Raw genomic sequence first — 22,961 nt, 5'->3', positions numbered from 1 at the left:
AAATTAATGATTGATATTACTCGCAGAACATGTCGTGACTAAAACTAAAGCACGTTTCCGATCAGTTGACGCGCGGCTTTAGTTCGTCATAGCAGGAGCGCAGGAAAATCTGTGGTTTTTTGGCCGGATTAAAGTATTCATGTCCCTTGGACCAGTCGTACCCGACAGCGTATGCGAATATTTGCCCATTGGCATTGAAGCCACATTTCGTAATAGATTGATCCATGGCTTCACTGGATTTGAGCTTGGTTCGTGCATCTTTGTCCCAGAAACTGAATGTGCCATCCGATCCCACTGTGACCAAAGTTCCATGCACGGGATGGAATGCAATGTCGTTTACAGCGTAGATATCTTGGAAGCCCGAGGTACCCGTCGAGCGGTGGCATTTGAATGTAAAGTTATCCTTGGGATTTACTGGGTTCACGTACTGTATGGCCACGCGTCCCTCTATGCTGCCCAGCGCATAGCCTGTGGGCGTCTTCTTCTTGTCCTTAAATATAGATATCGTGCGATGCTGGTATTTGAGCGGACTCTCCTGTCGCTTGTACTCGGTGGGACTGTTTTCCAGCGAGTAAATGATCAGGCCACGACCCGCAGTGCCCACCACGGCCATGGGATAGTCAACATCTGCACAATAGCAGCGTTCAGGCAGATTAATGGCCATCATGGGATTGGGTGTGCGCGTGTCCCAAAACTATGAATATCAAGCAATTTTTATAAATATGTATTATATGTCCACATATTTGGTATATACCTTGAGCGTTTTGTCCCAGGAGCCGGTCATTAGGCACGTATAATTTGGTCCTTTTACCATGTGGCAAGTCTTGACTGGTCCGTCGTGGGCAGCAACTTGCATTACCTGATCGGAGGCGAGATCCCAAAGCTTGACCTGTTTGTCACAGGAAGCCATAAACACTTTGGTTCCGTCATCGGACCAGCACACATCGAGCACTGGTCCACCCATTGTTTTCATAGATTTTGGCACTGTGGCTCCATTTTGTTCCACCTCCCAACAGCGCACGCTGTTGTCCCAGCTGCCGGCAATGAGGAAATTTTTTTGCACTTGCAATGTGCTTGGACTGAACTCGAGCGCGGAGACGGAGTCATCGGGCGGCGATGCCACCTCAAAATCGTTCATACGATTTGTTGTCGTTTGTGCGGGCCCAAACATGACTTTGTTTTTTAAATGTCGCAAAATGTTTGTATTTTAGCGAGCTAAGCGTCAAACGTACTTGCCGAACGTAAGCATAACATGACACACTTACAATTAACAGAGCGCATAGCATAGCGCAAAATGAGCAACGAAACGCATAAAAGAGTACATCAAACACAAACGTAACGACAACGATAGTTTCCGCTCCACCACGCAAATTTTGCAATTCACAGTGCTAAATGTAAACAATGTTGACGAAAAAGGAATGTTAATAGAACCGGTAAACTGTGGTTTTGCGAATAAAGTGTGCTTTAGTAATCCGAATTTAATGACTTTTGCCCAACCTTATATACTTGTTATAAGTTTGACTTTAATGGGACAATAAGTAAAACATAATAAGGTAAGTGCACGTGGTCACACATAATTATACACAAATAGGCAAATTTGTTTTTGCACCATAATTTATATGTATGTTCAGTTTATAAGTATATACATGCATACTACACAATGAGACATATTTTACCACATGGAATATATACATACATATATGAAGGTTTTTTATCGGCAACAATAGCCTAGACATTTTCATATGTATTTAGGTCTATCTGTTTCTATGCAAACCAGCCCATAAGTTGTTTTTGGGCTCTTATCTTATCCAATTCATCTAATACGCGCTTCACTAGTATTATTATAATGTACAGGGAGTCTTACAAAAAAAGTGGGCGGCAATGCGCCCGCAACACTCTATTGTGACTGGGGCTTCCTCGACCTCCTTGTTCGATCAGTCTGATGACGGAGAGAAGCATTTTTACCGAAAAAGCTTTGATCTGAAGCGGATTTGTTTCACAGTGTCCCCCGCCATTATGCTCCCAACATATGAGCAAAATCTTATCAGGAACGGAGTTTAATGGCTAGTTCCTACAGAAACAATCAGCCGAAAATTGAAAACTGTTCTTTCTTGACTTATATATGTACTTTCATTTAATTAAATTTGATGTGCTTGCAGGCTGTATCAGATTTCAAGCCACAAACACTGAACATTATTCTTATCAGTCAATTGATTATAACACAAAAGTGTCGAGCAATATATCATCTGTTGTTGTTGTTTTATTTATGTACCTGCACAGTAATATAAAACCCCCGAAAAATTTAAATGCGACTCTTGAACGTTTTTTGAAACTTTAAACAAACGTACAAGGGCGCAATTAGTGAAAAACGAACGTTATGGCTTGTTTAATCAGCAGGCAGGCAGGCACATCGGTCGAAACTTATTGTATACGGGGTACTTTTATTTTGAATATACTAACAAAAATGGGTCATGTCAGTGGCCAACAACAATCTGACATTGTGCAACTCTTATGAACGTGAATAAGGCTTCAGTTCTAAGAAAATTGAGTGTAAACCCACAAGAGTTGGGTCATTGTGATTTCTACTTATATGTAATGCGAAAGCAACATGTGGTTATTTACCCGGACGATTGGTAGCCCTGTGTTTTTTTTTCATACTAGACGGGGGTTTTTTAACCTCTGATAAGTCACAAATCAATATTTTCAAAGGGTATGTTTAAAATGATGCAATTTTTAATATTCAAATGCAGAGTTCATTCACGGAATGATCAGCTTTCGAATCCACATTTTGTTAATTGCGGATTTCTTACTATATATACATGTAAAATTCTATTATAAATACATAATTAGAATATATATGATGGACGATATTGTGATTATTAGTTGATGGTTAATACTTTTCAGTGCCTGGATGACAATCATGTTGAGCAGTCAGAAAGTTTAGCTAATGCTAATGACTATCTTATATATATATATAACAATAGGAACCATTCAAAACTGGCCATATGTAAGTCTAGCAAGCAAGTTAATAACTTAAACTTTGGACTCGAGATAAAGAGCTAAGAAAAAGAGCTCATATGCTCACATTTATCGCATTCTTAATCACAATATTGCCGGCAATGCCATTGACAATGGTCAGATTGTTGTCAATTTCGATGCCTGGACAAGAATTAGCCTTGTTTGTCGCAGCTGGACCCTTTGGCAGCTGCTGTGCCCGGCTACGCTTGCTGCCCTGCAGCTGCAGCGATTTGACCACCTTGAGCAGTCCATTGCAGCCGATATAGTCGACATTCTGCTGCTTGGAGTCGCAGCCCAGATAAATTCGCCCATCGTTGCCCGTGTACTTGATGTGGCCGCTGTTCTGCTGTATCTTTAGCCTGGTCGAGTTGCCAATGATCTGCAGACTACCCGTGTTGTTGACGATGCGCACACGATTCCCATTACCAATGATGCGCAGATCGCGAGAATTATTCTCGATGCGATACTCCTTGCAATTGCCAACCAGATCCTTGCTGCCATAATGCACATTGCTTGGCTCCGTTGTGCTGCGCTTCGCATTACTTGTTTTGTTTTTGTGGCTTGTTTGACATGCCGAGCATTCCTCATCGTCAAACGAATCGCTCGCCGAATCTGCCTCAATTACTCTCACGCCCATGGTGTGCTTTTGTGTGTGTGTGAATCAGAATCTTTCCACTGTCAAAATCGCGATACAAAAAAAACCACCGATCGACGAGTTTTTGTTACGATTTAGTCACTATGCCGTATATCTTGGTTGATGGGCTCTTAATAGATTTGACTGCTTGTTGCTTCATCTAGTTGTCTATGCCCCTGTGTGTGTGCGTGTGTGTGTGTGTATCCAATTGTTGTTGCTGCCAAATTTTTAACGTCTGACGTATCGACTCTCTGGGGGGACTCCCTCAGACGCGTGCCTTAGTCGCGGTGCTTTTTGTTTAGTTTTTTTTTTTTTTTGCCCGACGCTGCTTTGCGCTCGGATGTGCTGTTGTCTGGCCGCTCGTTGGCTGTGCTGTGAACGTTATCGCCCCTGGGAGTCGGCTTTTATACGAGCCCAGACGTCCGGCTGCGACGGCGGGGCTTTTTATTTTTGCTATTTCGGAGTGCGATAGCCAGATGCCAGCTAATTGGGGTGACAATCCTAATTCTCTGCCGCGATTCACTCGATTCGCAATCGCGTTTGGCTCTGATAAGCAGAGGGCCATGTATAGTGCCATCAGCTGTTGGCCCAGAGAAGTCGGTCAGAGTTTTCTTTAAATATGAGTGTTAAAAAGAGTTATTTATACTTTTGGGCTGAGTATCCCACAAATGATTCTCAAATTTAAGCAAATCAATTTATGGGAAAAAAGGCCAAGTTCATATTAAAAACTAAATTGCCATTGCGGACTTGAACCGGCTCGGTTCGGGTGAAAAACTTAACTTTTTTTTGGGTATTTTTAAATGTATATGGGTTTTTTTTAAATATATTCTTATCGGTGTTAAGCAATCATTGATATTGACCGTTAAATTTCAGCGACGCTCATAAATTATAACAACGCGATTACAAACATCTAACCTATACTCTATATACAAATACATGCTATATAGTTCGATCGACATCGTAAAAGTTTAATATTCTTATGTGGATTTGTGCGCAGAGAGAGTCTTTGCAATTCAGCAATTTTGTTGTTTCAACTTTTTAACTTTAAACATATTGCCTTTCATTGGTTGCCAGGCGTACGTATTTTCACAAACAGCTGGCAATGATTTCCTCCTCGAATAAACCAGTTTGTTTATAAACAACAATATTTGCACATATCCCACACACACACACACGACCTCACAATCTCATTGCTGGAGAGCTTTCGATTTCTGTTCGCGACTCTTCTCGCGATATGGCGAAAACTCCGAGATAAGTTCTCACGTTTATGCGTGCTAGTCTCGTGGGTTGCGCATGATCCAAATTTTGCCTTCGTATAATACGTAAGGTAAACAATATTTTATGTAAATACTTTTTTGGCGTGTATACCAGTTCGGGTAAATCACCGATCGGTCTAACGCTACCATGGATATGGATTCCCGCTGATGTGTAAACATTGCGAATTGAATGATTTATGGAAACGTACAATTCAAAAGCTGTTCCCTTTTTAACTCAGCGAGTGTTTTCTGCATCTAACGGACCCCTTTTTAAATAGCACTTGCTGTTGACAATTTGTTATCTTTGTATTACTATTATTAAATGATTTATATATTAGTTCATCAATTTACGGCGAGGGGGCTTTTTACCTTGTGCTGTTATCGACAAAAACTAAACTAAAATATCAAATTATTGCGCTTATACTAGATGTTAAAACAACTAATTGCACAATTTTCTAAACAAGTATTAGCCATAATTGTGTTGGTACGGCACGTGTTCAATACAAATCAGATATGCCAACTCGTTAAACTATCCTTCATATTCCAAAGTTCCACAGCAAATAACTATCTAATACAATCAGTGAAATGAAAGAACGAAAAACCCCCCCAAACAGTTAATCGGCGGCAACTGTAAAGCCATTAAATTTCTACCGCTTTCTGTTACGAGAACATCGCTACCAGGCGCCCACCAATTGACACCAGCTTTTTGTTTAAACTTGCAAAGCAAAAAAAAAGCAACAACAAAAATATTTTAAAAAAATCACCAAAAGCAACTGGTTTCATCAGCCTTCTATCAAATATTGCCCCTTGTCTGCTGTTTGCTTTCAACAGTCGATAGTCATAACTGATATGTGCCGACGCATCGCTCAAAGCCACCTTAAACACTTGTTGCTAAGATAACCGATAAGGTGCGTGCGAAATTTTGGAATCCACAATAGAAATGGCTCATAGTATAGCTGCGCGTTTTACTCATGTTATAAAATCATATACTGTATACTATTCGAGAATTTTTTTGTTATTTTTTATTTACAATCTATCTAAAAAACGTTAATTAGTAAATGTGAAGTAAAATAACGGACTTGTTTTTTGAAGATAGCTGGGTTGCTGTTGGGGCGTTAAGAGTAGATCCCTAGATACTGTAATATAGTCTCTGTCTTGTTAAAATGCTCTTTATTAATACAATGTTTAATTATTTTAATAAATCAATTTAAAATTATAAGTGATAAGCCCCTGCTGGCTTTGCCCTGAAGTGAACCGGCAACTTATAATATCGGGAGAGTTGTTTTACATACACAGATAATATATTATATATATATATATATATATATATACATTATTCAATATCAAGTATATGACCTCATATTACCCCCGTTTATTTTTAATTTAAAAAAATTATATTCATTAACTATAGGATATTAGATCATGCAAACATTTGCACTTTAATGCAATGGGCTTTCGTTTCGCACGTTACTGATAGCTACTAAATATTTATGGATAGTATTCATTAACATTCCTGAAAGTTTTTATGCTAAGAGATTGATTACAATTTGTTAAATTTTATAGAAAAATAGATACTGCTTTATTTAATAAACAACTTTTGAACTTTAACAATTTATCCTTCACGCTCGATGTCTTTGCTCAGCTTAAAAGGAAGTCTCTATTGATTCAACTTAAATGTGATATGTGACACATTAAGCAGTCGCTATAATATGTATGTTTACATATATTGAAATACAATGATTGTATAAATTGATGTATGTATATAATTACACTATGGAGTTATTCATTGAGTGGTTAGCGTAACACTTGCTATCTGAGACTCTTTTATAAAATATGTTTAAGTATTAATTAATTGTACTCATATTCCTGTGTTATATTTCGAGTATTTGCTTACATAAGTTTTCAATTTGAAGTCTGAGTCAGATATGTATGAAATGAGATGGTTTGCTTGCTTTTGACGGGAACACTTGGTTTCATTTATCACTGGAAACTTTCTAGTTCGGCATTAAATGGCTACAAAAGAAGCGAAAAGAAGCAAATCAAAATTGAAGCACAGCATTAAAGACTATAATAGTGATAAAACCAAGCACACTAACATTTGATACTGTGCTGGCTGCGCCATGCGTCATCTCGTGCAGCTCCTCGTCGGTGTAGGTCAAATTGTTTGCCTCGATTTTATAGCTAAAGGTCGCCGAAACGGGCTTGTGGTCAGAGAGCGTATATTCCATGTTGGACTGATAAGACAATTGTTGGGCACTCAGCGTAATGGCTGGATAACTGTTTGCCTGCACGCGATGCAGTATACGGTCACACCAAGCCGGGCGCCGCTTGATGTCGTACTCGTTGCTGCCCTCGATGAACTTGAAGGTGGGTGCAAATGTGGGCAGTTGCTCCTCCAACAAACTGAAAGCATTGCCCGTCTCGCGCATCAAGACCAGCTCGTCTAACTTCAGCAGCTCTTCGTAGCGTCCATGCTCCACGGCACTGCGAACATCCCAGGCAGACATTTCGCCTGCCAATCGGAAGTTCAGATCGCCAAGCCAGAATACAAAATCATGATCAAAGATGCGTCGATAGCCGCTCACGTGGTACTTGTGATTGTCCACTATTTGGTGATAATCCTCGATACGCTCATTTAGTTTTTTGTCGTGTGCCGCCAAGTGCGAGCAAACGAAAACTGCGCCCGTGCCGTATAGACTTAGTCGTATGCTGACGGCGCCCTTATTCCCCCACAGGCCACCCAGGCCAGTCCGCGTCTCTTCCGTCTCAATGTCCTTCATGTGCGGAATGTGCTTGTGCTGTGCAAACATTGTAATGAGTATGCCCTGCAGCTGCTTTGAGTGCACCTTCACATATTCGTGTGCGCTAAGTGCGCTGGCAAATTTTAATATCCAGGGATCGTCCTGAAAGATGTTGAGCACCTGTTTTGTGCTCACCTCCTGCATGCCAATCACATAAATGTCGGGTAGCTGATTGTCCGGACAGTTGGTGGTGCCGTTCAGCGCCAAAAGCGATGCCAGCGGCAGGTCTCTGGGCGAGTGCGTACCAACATTCCAGGTTAATAGATATATGCACAGATCGGCAATCAATGATGTCGACGCAGTCATTTTGCGCTGCTCTCACTAATTAGCAATGAATAACACTGGTTAGACAACTAAGTACGTCAGAGTCAGGGTAAGCTAGCGCTGGTGACGATGATGAGTTCACCATATCCAGTGGTAGCCATATTCCGCGGCAGTGCATCCAAAGGAGACAAAGGCGGAATATGCAATTCTAAGTGCTTACCAGTGAGTTCTTATTTAATTAGCGAAATAAGATTAATGCTATTATTTTTAGACGTTTCGACAATAGCCATGGGCTTTTATTGCTTCCGTTGCCGTTGCAGGTGCTGTTATTGTTAAACTTACCCACACTAACGCATCTGGTCAGTTGACACGCAGTGCTGCCAGACTTTTACTTTTTACATTTTAAAGTTTTACAACCAATTTTGACGTTGTAACGTACCATACATTTTTAAACAAATGGAAAACCAAATGACTCAATTGAATTTCATTTGTTATCTATTGGTAAAGTATAACATGACAGTAACAAATGTTGCCAGCAGTGTGGCCATATTATCAGTGTTGCCAGATTGCATCTAATTTGCGACTATCTGGCAGCGCTGTACACTTTATTTGGTAAAAACAATTACTAGGCCATATTTCTTGCAAACAATAACTTTATTGACAAAGTCAAGAAGATGGTTAGCAGTATTCCACCCGGTGTTCTGCCAAATTGGATGCACAAACTTAAAAATGGTGCATACATGTCCAATAAAATTTTGGAACGATGTTTGCTATCGTTCATGTCTGACGGTACGTACAAAGTGCTTGTATTTTGAAATACGCTTGTGTTTGTGTTTCATTGTTTATGTTTTATGCGGAAACTACGTAATTAGATGAGGCCTCTCAAGCGGTGGAAGATGCCATCAGGATGGGTATTTTAGTGCCAAAGGGTAAAGCTGCGCGTGCCAAGGGCAAACGAATCTCGCTGTGTTTCGCTCAGAAAATAGGCGAGCTACAAAATTCTCTAAAAACTGATCCTTATTGCTTCGAGTGTCACTTGCCGGGCACGGAGCCGCTCAAGAAATGTCTCTCCTGTGTGCGAAGCTTTCATGCGACCTGCCAGCGTAAAAATCCGCATCGGCCAAACTATTCGGTGCCCTCGGACAAGGGTCAAGCATATCGTTTTCCGCTCAACGAATCAGATATGGAGGAATCGTGCGATGAGGAAGATGAAGCCCAGCAGGGCACAGCGACGCCGGCATCGACTATACCAGTGGCACCGGATGCATCGTATGAACTTGATTACAACAGCAACATCAGCAACAAAGATCCGCTCAAACATGAAGACAGTTCTGATGATGTCTTCTTTGTTAGTGAGCAGCCAGCGCGTCAGCGCAAGCGTCGCAACACACTTATCAAAAGCGAGGAGGCGCCCGAGGCCAACAACGAACTGGAACTGTGTACACCCTGCCGCCTGCTTAAGCTTTCCGATCTATTAAATCCACCGCACGTATCCATCGAGGAACTGAACTGTCTGCTAGACTACTCGTGGCAAACGTATCACAGCTGGTTAAAAAAGGATGTACGCAAGTACATGGCCAAGCATTGGACCGAACGCGATTCGGCACTTGTCAGGAGCGCTCTTTTTAAAAACGACACACTTGGCATCTCTGACATTTCCCACAGCATTGAGATTAAGAAGTACAAGCACTTGTCCGAATTCCTCATCGACCTGCTTGACTTGCAGCACAATATTGGCATATTTTTTGGCACCAAGTGCGAGGAATACAATGCCACCAAGTGGCTGCTGCGTGACATCACGCACGATATTCGTGAAATCCGTCGGTGCTCGGATTGCTATCGGCATTCCAACGAGGCAAATAGCTGCACATTTTGGTTTGCCAAGCCCTGTACACAGCGGCACGAGCTGGTTTATGCCAAACAATATGGCTCTCCTCACTGGCCGGCCAAGGTGAGCACGAATAGCTAAAAACCAATTATATGTTTAATTTGTACGTCTAATTTCTGACCAGGTTATACGCGTGATGACTAGAAAAAGCAACATATACGATGTGCGCTTTTTCGGTGGATCGCACTCTCGTGCACTCGTCTCGGCGCGTGATATTCTACCTATAGATACGGACATTTCGCAACTTAGCACCAAGGGGAAAAATTCGCGGACCTTCAACGCTGCACTACGTGAACTCAGGTGTCATATGATGTTACTACATCAGCCAATGTATTTGTTTAACTTTTATGCTGATCCTCGTGATGCTGAAGATCTCATAAACCGTGCGCTACCCCATTGCATGGAGGCGGCTGAAGTAAACGCCTCCGTTAAACGACCACGTGCTACCACACCAGCATCCGCTAAGAAGCGCAAAATTGCGGCCACTGCAACGTCAGCAACTCCTAAGCGCTTGCAACCGTCTCGTCGATGCTCCATGACTTCTAGACCAGAGCTATTGCAACAGATTACAGCGCACGTGGACACGGCAGGACCTTTTGCCGGATATCGTGAATTGGTGCAAGAAGTTTTGTTTTTGAATGAAGAACTGACAAGAAACAAGGCTGAGCTCGAGATTATGAAGGAGGAGTTGAAAGCAGTGAAACGCAAGAGATGGTGTCAACATTGCCTAGAGGAAGCCGAATTTGATTGCTGCTTCAACGCCTCATACTGCAGCGATGAATGCAAACGTCGCGACAAACGGCGTCACCAGGGCACTTGCGGCCACCAATTAAAATCCTAATTCTTAACTGAAATTGGCTTAATTTCTGGTCAACAAATAGAAGTGCATATAACATATGTAAAGATATATGTAGTAATAAGACAATTGTGAAAAAAATAATAGAACTATTTGCTTATATTTGTAGTCCTATCACACATCTGAATAAGATTTGCTGTTTTGGGATTTTAAAAAGTTTACATGTTCTATTATGTAAAAGTAGCAACAAATTGCTTTAACTATCAGTCGGCCACGGTTATTTCATGGAAGTGATTGAGCTTCTTTTAATTTTTTCTTAAAATTTAAGGAGGCATATTGCTTGTTTGTTGCTCACGGCAGTGAAAACATAATTTTTCATATGCCTCATAACAGTATTAATTGTATATAAGTAAAAATATAAAATATCAAACTTGTGAAATTTTTTATTTATTTAACAAAAGTTTGCCATTTTGCTAGGAATAGATATGACCAGCATACCTTGCCTAAGCATACAAGCTGTCAACTGTGCCAACAGGTGGCAACGCTGTCAAGTTATAGTGAATTAGTTGTTATTCAACGGCTGAGCTTTGCGGTTGTAACTGCGGATGGTCCGCGTTGCGTTTGGTTATTTGTTTATAATCGCGTGTTATTTTTGTTATGCATATGTGTATGTACATATGTTTGTGAATTTTACATATTTTATTTGCAAGAGCCATTGACAGTAAAAAGGTCAATACGCTGTTACAAAAAAAAAGTGAGAAGTGTACTCACTGTGAAAAATCAATTAAATTGAAATAATTGAATAACACCAACAAAATGGCACTTGGAACTTTTGATCAGTGGGATACACTGGTGTTGGGGGTCATTTTGACAATCTCGGCACTGATTGGTATATACTATCGGTATACTGGCGGCAAACAGAAGACCACACAGGAGTATCTGATGGCCGATCAGAGCATGACTACATTTCCGGTGTCCTTCAGCCTGATGGCTAGTTTTATGTCAGCCATTACACTGATGGGCGTCTCCAGTGAATCGTATCAATTTGGAACACTATTCGGAGCTATAAACATATCATATATATTGAGCACACCGATCGCCGCTTACATTTTTCTCCCGGTTTTTTATCGAATGCGCATAACCAGCGTCTATGAGTATCTGGAGCGTCGATTTGGTCATGCGACACGCCTGGCTGCCTCGATTGCCTTCACCCTGCAAATGGTGCTCTACATGGGCATTGCGCTCTATGCGCCCGCCTTGGCGCTGGAGGCTGTCGCCGGCATACCGAGAGTTACCGCTATACTTGTCCTAGGTCTCGTCTGCACCTTTTACTCAACACTGGGTGGCCTCAAGGCTGTGCTCATCACGGATGTCTTTCAGTCGTTTCTCATGTTTGCCGCCATTTTTGCTGTCATTGGAGTTTCAGCCAGCAAGGCTGGTGGCCTAGGTGCCATCTGGGATGTGGCGAAGGAGCGTGGACGTGTGCAGTTTTTTGAATTTTCGGCAGATCCTACCGTGCGTCACACCTGGTGGTCATTGTTAATTGGCGGAATGGTCACATATCTGTCGCTGTATGGCGTTAATCAGACACAGGTGCAGCGTCTGCTAAGCGTGCACAATTTAAGGAGCGCACAATCAGCACTTTGGTGGAATCTGCCCATCCTGGGCATGCTTAGCTTTAGCACTATCTTCAGCGGCTTGGCCATATTTTATTATTATCGTGATTGCGATCCCAAGCTCAGTGGACGAATAAAAGCACCAGATCAGCTAATGCCACTATTTGCTGTGGATACCATGGGTAAGGAAATCTAATTTGTTTAACCATGAAACAATTATAATATATTGCTCTTGCTGCAGGCCAGTATCCGGGACTGTGTGGTCTGTTTGTTTCGGGCCTTTTCTCCGCTAGTCTATCGACCATATCCTCGGCAGTCACATCGCTCTCGGCTGTTACACTGGAGGACTACCTCAAGCCATTGTACAAGGCGATTTTCAAGCGCACGTTATTAGACTCCAAGTCAACGCTACCCACCAAAATTGTTGCCTGCATTTATGGATTATTCTGTATACTGTTGGCTTTCGTCGCTGGCTCACTGGGCGGCGTGCTGCAGGCCTCTTTGACTATCTTTGGCGTTGTAGGTGGCCCGTTGCTGGGCATCTTTACGCTTGGGGTTTGCACTATGCGCTCTAATCAGCGCGGGGTCCTGTTGGGCTTTACGCTTGGCCTGATCTTTTCCTTCTGGATTGGCTTTGGCGGTCCAAAGCCGGCAACAACACCGCTACCTCTCAATACCACCGGCTGTGAGTCGGCGAATGTTACTCATGTGGCGCAGGCGCTGGTGCAGCAGGCGGATTACTTTTGGCTATATCGTTTATCCTACCTGTGGTACTGTGTGCTCGGCTTCTTGATTACGTTAGGCGTCGGCTACTGTGCCAGTCTGACACTGGCGCACTTCAACTTTGCGAACAACTCTCAGATATATTTAGATAAGTATCACAAGCAGTTGGATTATGATTTATTCGCGCCGGTGCTCTCCCGACGCTGGAGACGACAACAGTTAGAGAAACAGATGCAGGCGGACCAAGATGAATCGCTAACGAAATTAACGCAGGCAGCTGTAGCTATATAATAGGTGAAATCTAATTTATTTATATTGTTAAATGACATAGTGTAAAATATCATTAACTGTGGGCTTTACTTACCAAAAATCTTTAAACCATGCAGCTGTTTTCGCAGTTGTCGTACCTAAAACGTGCATATAACAATGTGACCTATTTGTATACCTGCATACAACTATAACTCTAACTATAACAACTGCTAAAGGCGCCCACACAACGTCTTCCATTTTGCAAGTGCTTAAAACTATATAATAATTGTTAACTAGGATGTGTTAAATATATGTCTATATACCTCGTCGGCATACCTAGCTGATATTCAGTGAAGTTAATCGCTTTACAAATGCCATAAATTATAATAGACTCATGGATTAGACAATAACTATATGGTATTGCATTAGAGACTGACAGCCAAGAGTCTCTAATGTAAGGGATCATCAACAATTTAGTTAGTCTGTTTTAGTTTTATATAAGTCATATAAGAGCAATGTGTTGTTTTCATCAAATTCAAATTGTATTATATAACGTTACAAATTTATGGTAATATTACAGCAAAGTTTGCCAAATTGCGCATTGCTGGCAAAATATTGATACACAAACCTGAATGCATATGTACATATATACAATTGTCCCGTGTATGTGCATGCTGAAACGTAGCAAATCAATGAACAATATTTAATTTAAGTACTCAAGAGAAATACTGTATTTTTATTGTATTGTACTTATATGTATAGCAACATTTGCTGACCATTAAATAATTGTTGCATTTTGAAAGTAAATTTAACTATTGGAAACCGGTCAAGTGTTTAAAACTAATACAAAATCAAGTATCACTATGTACAATATTCATATATATACCTATACTAAAAGCTGATAAGCTAATTTTACGCAATCAGCAAGGTTGCGCGAGGTTTTTCTCTATGATTTGTCTGAAAAAAAAAATGAATGGACACATGGATTCCATTTATTTGATTTGCTTTGTATATCTGACGAGTTCTAACGTCATATCGGGTGCAAAGTTCCGTCTCCAAGCACAAATTGTTCGAAATTGCAGCGCGCAAAGGTTAACAAATGAATTGTTTTGTCTATAAACAACAACAAAATATCTATCAATTGACTTCTAATTGAGCTTGCCTCGATTTACATACAAACATGCAGAGGTAGTGTGAATATGTGTGTGGAAAGTTTTTTCGTACCACAAGTTCAAAGTGCCGAAAAACTCTGTTGACATACATATTTATTAAGTGAAAGAAGAAACCACAAGAACACGAAATCAGAGGCCAAAGTCCAAGTCATTTTTTTACACGTCTACTCTATTAATGCCTATAGAAATCCATGTCCAATAGCAAGTCAACCAACTTAGATAGCTCACAGTCATTTGGTAATAAGTGACTTGGGTTTTTAACTCTCTGAATTTTTTGCGTTTTTTTTTTTTGTTTTTTCTTTTTTTTATTTTTGTCACTGATTGTTTATCATTATTCACCATCAAACGTACATGAATGTAAGTTTGGCAATCTTCTGAGAACTTGCGCTCATGTACGTGTGAAGCGGGCAACGAGTTAAACAATATTATTTTTTGTTCTTACAAATGCACAATGCGGATCATTGGATAATTTAGTTTTGTCTTGCACCATCGATCTGTACATACAAATATATGTATTATTCAGCTTCCTCTTGATGCGCAAACTCCATAAAAATATCCTCAAGCGAGGTCTGGCTGATTGCAAAGTGTTTTATTTGCAGTAAGACTCGGTGCTGTTCCATATACGTAAATATATTGGAATATTTCAGTTCGTTGTCGGGTATTACAATAGTCACCATGCCACGATAAACGTATTTTTCTCTGTAGTTGCCGAGGGATACAATTTTTCTTTTATGCTATACAAACACATACAAAAATACCTACAATACATAGCTGTCGGGAAAATCCTCTTTAAACTTTTCCTCCACATTTTTGATTAATCCATAATATTCTTCGGCATCGCTATAATTATAGACCTGTGAGCCCAATCTCCATGATTCTATTCGCCTAGACGACGTGGACGATTTTCCTGATGCCGACGTAATTGTTACTCGTGGAATGGTTGTCGTCCTTTTTGGCGATTCGTGACTGGGCGAATTCGCTTCTTTTGGCGGCGATATTATCTTGGTTTCTATTCTTTTCCTTTTTTTTAATTTAGCCTGTGTACCTTTGGTATTGGGATCCTCATCACTTATGCTGACCGACATAGATGGGCCTCTCGAATTTGACTCTAAATGAAGCATTTGAAATAAATAAGTATTTTATTGGAGTCTGCCAAGTTTGCGCGTCTCAGAGACAAGTTTAAATATAAAATGTATATTTATTCCAAGGATAAAATCTTTATTTTTTAATAGTTTTCATCCACTTTCCAAAAATTTGTTTGTATCCATTAAAGTGAAACTATGTATAATATTCAAAAGCCTACATACTAAATTTGGGGCATTCCGTTTTTATGCTTAAGAAACCAAATTTTAAAATACATTCTTATCGATTCTTTGAAAAGAAATAAAAAAAAATGATGCTAAAAAGAAATATATATTTAAAATATCATGTCCCTAGCTTCCTCTCGGACAGGCGGACAGTGCTGGATTGACTCAGGTCGAACATAAATACTTTAAGGCATCCGGGCTTAAAACTATCACCTAGTCAAGCACCTTTGTGCCAGTCTAGGACGCACTTATTTTTTACCTCTTTATATTAATTGCATATCATATTGTAAGTAGATATATAAGCAAATCTTTAACTTACCAGATTCTTCAGCCGGCGTTGGTAATCGGTCCACATCGGTTTCTGAAATAATGCGGATGTTTATTTGTTTATTTATATAGTTTAGAGATGAGTGCCTGCAACATAGAAGCAACCTACCAAATTCTTTAGTCACCGATGATCTCTGAATCCGTTGACTGCCACTGTCTGTCCAATCGGATATAAAACTAAACACGTAATTGGATTGGTAGTGTATGTTATTATTGATTATTATTCAACAGGCGGCTTACCTGCGTTGTGCCAGTTCCTCGTTGGTGGCCAATTGGATTTTGATTGAGACGCCCTTGTTATAGCGATTCTTCAGTTGCTGCACCGAACCATAGCAGCGCAGGGTGCCATTGACCAGGATGGCAAGGCAGGAGCAGAGCGCCTCGCATTCCTGCATGTTGTGTGAGGTAAGAAACAGAGATCTGCCCAATTCGCGCATATCACTCAGTACCAGCCAGATTTCCTGCTTGGCGATAATATCCACGCCCGTGGTCGGCTCATCCAGGCAAACAAGGGTGCGGGCCAGCACGGCCATGGCGATGTTGAGCTTCCTTTTGGTACCGGCGCTGTAGTGCTTGGTCTTTTGATCGAGATGTTTACTCAGCACAAAACTCGCGGCCAGATGGCCGATGGTCACTTTAATAAACTTTTTCTTCATGCCACTGGTCAGGCAGGTAAATCGCAACATCTGTCGACCGGTCATATAGCTGAGCATCGTATTGTTTTGCGGACAGAAGCCGATATGCTGGAAACATTGTTTTATCTGACTCTTAACACTGAATTCCTTAACGTAGATTTCGCCCTGGGATATCATATGATTTCCCACAATCATGTCTATGGTGCTCGTCTTGCCTGCACCGTTCAGTCCCAGCAAACCGAAGCATTCATATCTGCGGGAAACCAATCAATATAACTTCTCAGCATAGATTCAAAACACAAACTGACGGACTGATCTTAAGGGACACGCAATTGACTGCCACCAGGCGACGATATTTTTTTGTGGCACGGCTACACACTAAACTGTGAGCCTTTAGTTTATTTTTATCGTTAAGAACGTCATCGACTTCATTGCTCGCATTTTTTACATCATCAGCATCGTCCCGTGTCGTACAACCCTTGGGATGTCGCCTGCGAAACAGAGTAAAATATGTTAAATAGTTAATAACTCGAGTGAATCGCATCCAAACCAAACTTGATCGCATATCTCAAAGGACGAATTTTGGATGCCAGCAGGAGGAGCATAAAAAATAATATTGCAGTAACTATCAATACAATGATGTAAGGGTAAATCACGACCTTTTTCTCTTCTGAAAATATCAAGATTGCAATAATAGTACTTCTTATAAGTATCTAAGAAATTAAATGATTTTACCGCAGCAAGTGTGGTTTAAGTTACAAACATAACCCACTTCCATTAATTCGCAATTTTCCGATCTGCCGCGTCTGAGTACCTTTAGGGTGGCAGTGTACATGACATATAAAGGCAGGACCATAAGTACATAATGTAAATATACCAAGCTCTCCTTATGCTGGTGCGAGTTTGTAAAGACAGCCAAAAAAACTAAAATTAAGAAAAGTTAACCAAAAATTAACCTAGCTCATATTTGTGTATTTAAGCAACTCTTAACCAATCTGTATTTTATAATGTGTATAATTCTAAAATAAGATGTACACCAAACTTTGTATAAAGGTTATCAACTTTCTAAAAATGCAAAAAAATAAAACTCAACTAGAGCCAAGCCTTTGGAATTCACAGAAATGTGATCCAAAAATGTTGTTTAATCGGACAGTAAATACCGAAGATATTCAAGAATACATTTACGCAATGGGAAGCGTTTTAAGGTAAGCTAGACTTCGCGTGTTTCATAGTCGGAAACGCCCGAGTAGACTATTTACTACTTAACTTTTTATCTATACAAATTATTTTGAAAAATAAAATTAGTAACATATGTTCTTATAGGTATTTGGTATATAGCTTGTTGTTTTTATTACCGATACAGCAGTTAATGATCAGCATATAGGACATTCCGCTGCCGGCTTCATTGAAAAAATATGTAAACAGATAGGTGAATGTCAGTGCGGACAGGCCAAAGAAAAATAGAAGGATCGCCAGCATGTACAGCACTTGACCTGGTAGTCTATAAAGTGACAATAGTATGGAAATTATTATCAATATAAATAATAAAAAGTCCCAAATCAGATGGGACAGCCAATAAGTCCAAAAGCCGATGCCGTTAATGAACTGTTGCTCTTTCATCTGTGTCGCTTTCTCTAAGACGGGCAACAGGATAAACGTTGAAAGGACAAAACTCAGATACATTAGCATAAAAGTAGTACGCCTCCTTGAACTGAGCTCCTTGTCGGGCTTATAGACGTTTGATTTCGAGTCGGGACGTGGCTTATTGGTTATAACTATGTCCAGTTTACCCAGGACACGTGCGATCGCATTGTAGATTAGACCGAGTGAGAGTGGCGCTCCGTGCTCTAAGCGCCGATTAAACCAGGCCGTAACAGAGCCATCGCGATATGTGGTGGCTGCCACATAGGTTTCCGTGAACCCTTCCTTGTTCAAATCAAGATGGTTCAATAAGTAGTTGCCAACGCTAATTTGCGTTAGTGAATGTACTGTGGCACCTGCTTCCATGGCTATTCTCTCATATTCATCTGCGATCATTTTGCTGTTATCATAAAATATTTCAGATCCATCTTGGATGCCGGTGACTAGCCATTCGTGTACGACCAATGGGTCCGGATACGCCGATAATTTAGTAGGATTAACCACATGTGGGATATCTGTACTGTAAATTATATCAAACAGAGCGAGCATCAGTAATCCAAACAACGGCAGCAATATAATAAAGGAAAACAGCAGCGGATGATTCCATGTGAATAGAACCTTCTTTATCATCATACCATGCCAGTCGTTTAACCGTCTCTTCGATGCACTTAACTCCTGGTTCTCGATGGGGTGTGACACCCAAGCTATATTGCGATTAAGTGTATGAAGGAAAATATGTAGTAAATCTATTAAATTCCTATCTCAGATAAATTGTATTAAAATATTTTAAATAGTAAATAAATAAACAAAATATTGGTACTCTAAATTCCTATAAAAAACAACAATATTTAGATTAATAATTTATTCCAGGAGTACATAAAGAGTAATAGATGGACATGAACGGTAGCAGATGCACGTTAACAGTAAGGAAGGCGCATTAACTCTAACAGTGCCACATTAACAGTACCAGAGATATAACATTTTGTTTACATCTAACCATCGTTACCATACTATTTAATTTAAATTTCGCTTACCGTTTGTCAATTTCATGGACTCCAACGTTCGCGCACTTCCAATTTTTGCATTGCCAATCTTCATAAAAGTCTCACCCAGTGTTGGTGCACTGACTCCAAAACTGGAAATTTTCAATTTTGCCAGCTTACTCTCCATTGCCCTAAAGAGGTTAGTAAATTTATGTACACTTTCAACGGGCAGACGGTAGGTTAGTTCTGTGTCAGTAACACTCTCCAGCTCCACAGCATTGATATGATTCCGAAGAAAATTTGTGACCTCGGGCTCATCGCAGTCCTCTAGAGTCACACAGACCTATATGTATGTACATGAGGTGTATTGAGATAGTTGCATTGAATATATGAATCTTACTAGACGATATCCTGGGCCAAGATTATTTACAATAAATTCCGCTGTCCCGTAACCGTACAACTCGCCGTCACACATGATCGCTATACGATCACCCAATACTTCCGCGGCTTCCATAAAATGCGTATTCATAACTATGCAGCGTCCAGTTTTCTCCATACGCAACAGATTCCAAACTTCACGACGCGCGGATGGATCCAGGCAAGCGGTTGGTTCATCGCAAAGTACCACCTAAAAGCAAAATCAGATTGTGGATCAGGTAATTGAAGCTCGAAATGTCATAAAATGTGAAGAAGGAGAAATCTCTAACATATGCCTGATAAGTATAAGCAGCCGAGTCAGTATTACCAAGATCGTAGGAAGGATCGGTCGAATATTATGTTCTTCTATACAACATTTTTGTTGTTGTTATCCTCGCATACCTGCATAACCGTAAGCCATTCGGCGTGCCGAAGACAGGTTACACTAACCTTAGTGTTGGCGCAGAGGGCACAGCACACCGACAATTTGCGTCTCATGCCAGTACTAAGGTATTCTACTTTTATTGTCGATTTGTCCATTAGATCCATTATTTCCAGATATCTTTCCGCCTCCGCTTCGGCTTCCGAACGCTCGAACCCCTTTAGTCGGCTATAGAATACAATGTGCCAGTATGCGCTCAGCTCATCGAATAGTATATTGTATTGCGGACAAAAGCTTAAGGACTGGCGAGCTTTTTGGGTGGCCGTGGCCATGTTGTTACCATTAACAAGAACTCTGCCAGAGGTCGGGAGTGTAATACCCGCAAGCATCATAAATGTTGTAGTTTTGCCGGCGCCATTGTGTCCGAGCAGCACGGTTATCTCATCCTCATGGAATTTAAGACTTACATCGCGCACTGCCTCAATGTCGCCGTAGGACTTACATAAATGCTGTGCCTCCATAATAACCGGCCTATTGTGATAAATCTCCTCAAATGCATCGGTTTCTTGTCGTTTCACATGGCTAATTGCTCGCTCTTCATCCACAAATGCTCTCCCCGGTCGCTCCCAAGGACACCAAAACTTGCGCTTAAATGGAAAATACCATTTCTTGGCCACACCGTATTCACCCGGATTTAGCTGATCCACATACAAGCAGAAAATGATACGCAATATGTTGGTGCCCAACATTATCAGCAATATGTATCCAATGCTCATTATATCATCGGGATGACTGGTTGTGAATAAATTGTTCCATTGGACACCCAAGCCACGAATTTCATAGCCAAGGATCTGCACTAATATTAAAGGCATTGCGCTGTTCATAAACAAGCAGATAAATATAGCCTGTGCCTGTCGCGGCTGACTACCCAACATTAAATATGGCATGAAACTAACACAGTGCAAAACACATATGGAGCTCATGGTCAATACGGTGCTGGTCACAAAGGCGGTGATTACGAAGATAAAACAGACTAATGTCAGTAGATAAATAAAAAATATAGTCAGCAGCACCATAAAGTTGGATCCGGGACACAAACACCAGTTCATCAGTATCAGGAAAACCATCAGCGGTATGCTTATAAATAAACAGGCGACTATAAACCACGACAGCCAATTTAAGCCAACGGTGAGCCCCATCAATCGCATTATCTCCCTCAAATGTCTCTGTTTCTCCGAAACGATTTGCTGTAAAATAGGCTAGAATAAAGCCATATATCTATATATATGAATATATATGATTTTTGGCTCAAACGGATGAACACAATGACGATTGTACCTTTAGTACGCGGCTCGGTGAGCAAAAGAAATTCAGAAATTCTAATTAAGGGCATATTCCTAAATTTATAAACTAGTTCAATAAAATATACTGTTTACTTTTGTGCTGTGCACATAATTAGCTCTTATTTATTTCTACTGCATACGCTAGGGCTGGTGAAAACTTTAATTCAGGATATCCCTGCATGGACCGTGGTCTACATGTAATGCGGTCCTCTAAAAATCAAGAATACAAAAACCTGGGTATCTCAGAAACAGCAAACACAATTTGAATGCCTTCAGTTCTGAATGAGCTAGACAATGACTATCTGTTGGCCAAGGGATATCTCGATAATCCTTGAAATAGCCAAGTTATGGCCGATTTTGTAATACGAATAATATAATAGAAAAACAGTAATAACTCGGACATATCCTTGCAGATTTTCAAAGGACTTTGTGCGTTATGATCGTTAACACGAAGTGCATCAATCTGTTGGTGCCATCTAAGGCCACAGTAAATACTGTTCCATAGTTATAGTTCCTATTAACAATTGTATAAGCTTTGCAGCTTATACTTTTGTTTTGTTACTTACATGCCCAATAATCAGGGAGGGTGCCATAAATAAGAACGCAAAGGTCATTACGAGAGTAGAATAAGGGTCAAGCAAATATTCGAAATTCTTGTGCATCCTATCGGGAAACGGCTGCATATGGACTTGAGGAACATGAGCGCTTCGGTTTCTGTTCTTAATTAATGCATCGCTTAGCTTCGATTGGATAATCAAAAAACCTTCCAAATCATATAAGCTTTTGCTCATCCTTTCAATTAGTGGCCTGTACTGACGCTTAGGCCATTTCCATCCAATCCTTGTGCGCAAATGCCATGGAAACCGTATTGCAACTTTGACCGTAGATGGTATTTCCATTATGGTGCTAAAATAATCGTCGAATTCAATGCCCACAAAGCCATTTTGCTTTATGAGCGCTGCTTCCAATTCAGATGCGTCTAAGAATGCCTGCACATTTTTCGTTCCCAAATTCGTGGCCACATCGCCTACAACCCTCCCAAGAATCTCGTTGATCGGTGAATAAAAAATGGAACTAAGAAAGAATCAAGGACGACCGAGACAATTATTATGCTTAAATACATACGTTACATTTGGTACATATATATCGATAGCCGGATGTCTGATTGCGTGAACTTGAGTTGCACTCTTGCTATGAAATATTTGATCAAACTGTGTATACAAAAACAGCAATATAGGAGCTAAAATGGCAATAGCAGTTCCTAGTGGATGAGCCAATAAAACACTTATGTTCTTGCGAATCAGTAGCCGCAGCTTCATGCATGTTCCTTGGCTCGTTTGAGACTGTCCTGTAACCGTCGACGTTGACATTTTAATTTTGTTAAAAATTTACTTAACTCTTTTGAATTATAATGCTAAGTGTAGGAACAGCGTTTGTAGGCGTTGTCCTTATTAACATCTCACCAATATAAAACTAGTTTCGCAGCCGTATAGGTTTATGGTTTTTCGA

At 40.5% G+C, this 22,961-nt stretch overlaps 6 protein-coding genes across 9 annotated transcripts; 2 read left to right on the top strand and 4 right to left on the bottom strand.

Annotated features, from left to right (window-relative positions):
* Positions 1-10: 10 nt before the first annotated feature.
* On the bottom strand, positions 11-1,171 carry LOC115766537 (mRNA export factor). Its single transcript, XM_030710505.1, has 2 exons — positions 755-1,171; positions 11-694 (listed from the first exon to the last, which is right to left on the bottom strand). The coding sequence occupies exons 1-2, from the start codon at positions 1,169-1,171 to the stop codon at positions 62-64; spliced, it is 1,050 nt and encodes a 349-aa protein (XP_030566365.1). The 3' UTR covers positions 11-61.
* A 1,559-nt stretch (positions 1,172-2,730) lies between these two features.
* LOC115766538 lies at positions 2,731-4,003 on the bottom strand. Its single transcript, XM_030710506.1, has one exon. It carries the CDS (start codon positions 3,653-3,655, stop codon positions 3,074-3,076), a length of 582 nt encoding a protein of 193 aa, XP_030566366.1. The 5' UTR covers positions 3,656-4,003; the 3' UTR covers positions 2,731-3,073.
* A 2,446-nt stretch (positions 4,004-6,449) lies between these two features.
* On the bottom strand, positions 6,450-8,394 carry LOC115766535 (phosphatidylinositol 4,5-bisphosphate 5-phosphatase A). Of its 3 annotated transcripts, XM_030710504.1 has the most exons (3): positions 8,194-8,365; positions 7,005-8,030; positions 6,470-6,921 (listed from the first exon to the last, which is right to left on the bottom strand). In XM_030710504.1, exons 2-3 carry the CDS (start codon positions 8,013-8,015, stop codon positions 6,889-6,891), a joined length of 1,044 nt encoding a protein of 347 aa, XP_030566364.1. In that variant the 5' UTR covers positions 8,016-8,030; positions 8,194-8,365; the 3' UTR covers positions 6,470-6,888. The 3 variants fall into 3 exon arrangements, with proteins under 3 accessions (XP_030566363.1, XP_030566362.1, XP_030566364.1); XM_030710503.1 differs by having other exon boundaries at positions 6,450-8,030; positions 8,316-8,394; XM_030710502.1 differs by having other exon boundaries at positions 6,453-8,030; positions 8,194-8,370.
* A 113-nt stretch (positions 8,395-8,507) lies between these two features.
* Positions 8,508-10,810, top strand: LOC115766533 (zinc finger MYND domain-containing protein 11). The gene is made up of 3 exons (XM_030710500.1): positions 8,508-8,762; positions 8,846-9,924; positions 9,986-10,810. Exons 1-3 carry the CDS (start codon positions 8,648-8,650, stop codon positions 10,700-10,702), a joined length of 1,911 nt encoding a protein of 636 aa, XP_030566360.1. The 5' UTR covers positions 8,508-8,647; the 3' UTR covers positions 10,703-10,810.
* Positions 10,811-11,232: 422 nt separating this feature from the next.
* LOC115766534 (putative sodium-dependent multivitamin transporter) lies at positions 11,233-13,600 on the top strand. Its single transcript, XM_030710501.1, has 2 exons — positions 11,233-12,455; positions 12,515-13,600. The coding sequence occupies exons 1-2, from the start codon at positions 11,474-11,476 to the stop codon at positions 13,285-13,287; spliced, it is 1,755 nt and encodes a 584-aa protein (XP_030566361.1). The 5' UTR covers positions 11,233-11,473; the 3' UTR covers positions 13,288-13,600.
* A 1,140-nt stretch (positions 13,601-14,740) lies between these two features.
* LOC115766532 (ATP-binding cassette sub-family A member 2) lies at positions 14,741-22,954 on the bottom strand. 2 transcript variants are annotated; one of them, XM_030710498.1, is made up of 14 exons: positions 22,578-22,954; positions 22,019-22,526; positions 20,178-21,356; positions 19,711-19,938; positions 19,362-19,653; positions 18,042-19,031; positions 17,422-17,610; positions 17,242-17,356; positions 16,995-17,177; positions 16,292-16,939; positions 16,161-16,228; positions 16,044-16,085; positions 15,180-15,525; positions 14,741-15,116 (listed from the first exon to the last, which is right to left on the bottom strand). In XM_030710498.1, the coding sequence occupies exons 1-14, from the start codon at positions 22,820-22,822 to the stop codon at positions 14,933-14,935; spliced, it is 5,217 nt and encodes a 1,738-aa protein (XP_030566358.1). In that variant the 5' UTR covers positions 22,823-22,954; the 3' UTR covers positions 14,741-14,932. The 2 variants fall into 2 exon arrangements, with proteins under 2 accessions (XP_030566358.1, XP_030566359.1); XM_030710499.1 differs by lacking the exons at positions 14,741-15,116; positions 15,180-15,525; positions 16,044-16,085; positions 16,161-16,228; positions 16,292-16,939 and having other exon boundaries at positions 17,056-17,177; positions 17,237-17,356.
* Between the last annotated feature and the right edge of the window lie 7 nt (positions 22,955-22,961).

This window comes from Drosophila novamexicana, unplaced genomic scaffold (assembly GCF_003285875.2).
Source record: "Drosophila novamexicana strain 15010-1031.04,08,12 unplaced genomic scaffold, DnovRS2.1 tig00001209-arrow-arrow-pilon, whole genome shotgun sequence".
NCBI classification, from domain to species: Eukaryota; Metazoa; Arthropoda; class Insecta; order Diptera; family Drosophilidae; genus Drosophila; species Drosophila novamexicana.
The sequence above is the reverse complement of the archived record's forward strand: the minus strand, read 5'-3'. Positions and strand labels throughout refer to the sequence as shown.

What these genes read in the sequence shown, in the direction of transcription:
- LOC115766533 (XM_030710500.1), top strand. Translation starts at nt 8,648, where the DNA reads ATGGTTAGCAGTATTCCACCCGGTGTTCTGCCAAATTGGATGCACAAA. An exon ending in GCTATCGTTCATGTCTGACG is followed by an intron (nt 8,763 to 8,845) that starts GTACGTACAAAG and finishes CTACGTAATTAG; the next exon opens with ATGAGGCCTCTCAAGCGGTG. An exon ending in CTCCTCACTGGCCGGCCAAG is followed by an intron (nt 9,925 to 9,985) that starts GTGAGCACGAAT and finishes ATTTCTGACCAG; the next exon opens with GTTATACGCGTGATGACTAG.
- LOC115766532 (XM_030710498.1), bottom strand. Translation starts at nt 22,822, where the DNA reads ATGTCAACGTCGACGGTTACAGGACAGTCTCAAACGAGCCAAGGAACA. An exon ending in GTCCATGAAATTGACAAACG is followed by an intron (nt 19,032 to 19,361) that starts GTAAGCGAAATT and finishes ATCGCAATATAG; the next exon opens with CTTGGGTGTCACACCCCATC. An exon ending in GATCATTAACTGCTGTATCG is followed by an intron (nt 17,611 to 18,041) that starts GTAATAAAAACA and finishes TCTTAATTTTAG; the next exon opens with TTTTTTTGGCTGTCTTTACA.
- LOC115766535 (XM_030710503.1), bottom strand. Translation starts at nt 8,015, where the DNA reads ATGACTGCGTCGACATCATTGATTGCCGATCTGTGCATATATCTATTA.
- LOC115766534 (XM_030710501.1), top strand. Translation starts at nt 11,474, where the DNA reads ATGGCACTTGGAACTTTTGATCAGTGGGATACACTGGTGTTGGGGGTC. An exon ending in ATTTGCTGTGGATACCATGG is followed by an intron (nt 12,456 to 12,514) that starts GTAAGGAAATCT and finishes CTCTTGCTGCAG; the next exon opens with GCCAGTATCCGGGACTGTGT.
- LOC115766537 (XM_030710505.1), bottom strand. Translation starts at nt 1,171, where the DNA reads ATGTTTGGGCCCGCACAAACGACAACAAATCGTATGAACGATTTTGAG. An exon ending in CCTGGGACAAAACGCTCAAG is followed by an intron (nt 695 to 754) that starts GTATATACCAAA and finishes TGATATTCATAG; the next exon opens with TTTTGGGACACGCGCACACC.
- LOC115766538 (XM_030710506.1), bottom strand. Translation starts at nt 3,655, where the DNA reads ATGGGCGTGAGAGTAATTGAGGCAGATTCGGCGAGCGATTCGTTTGAC.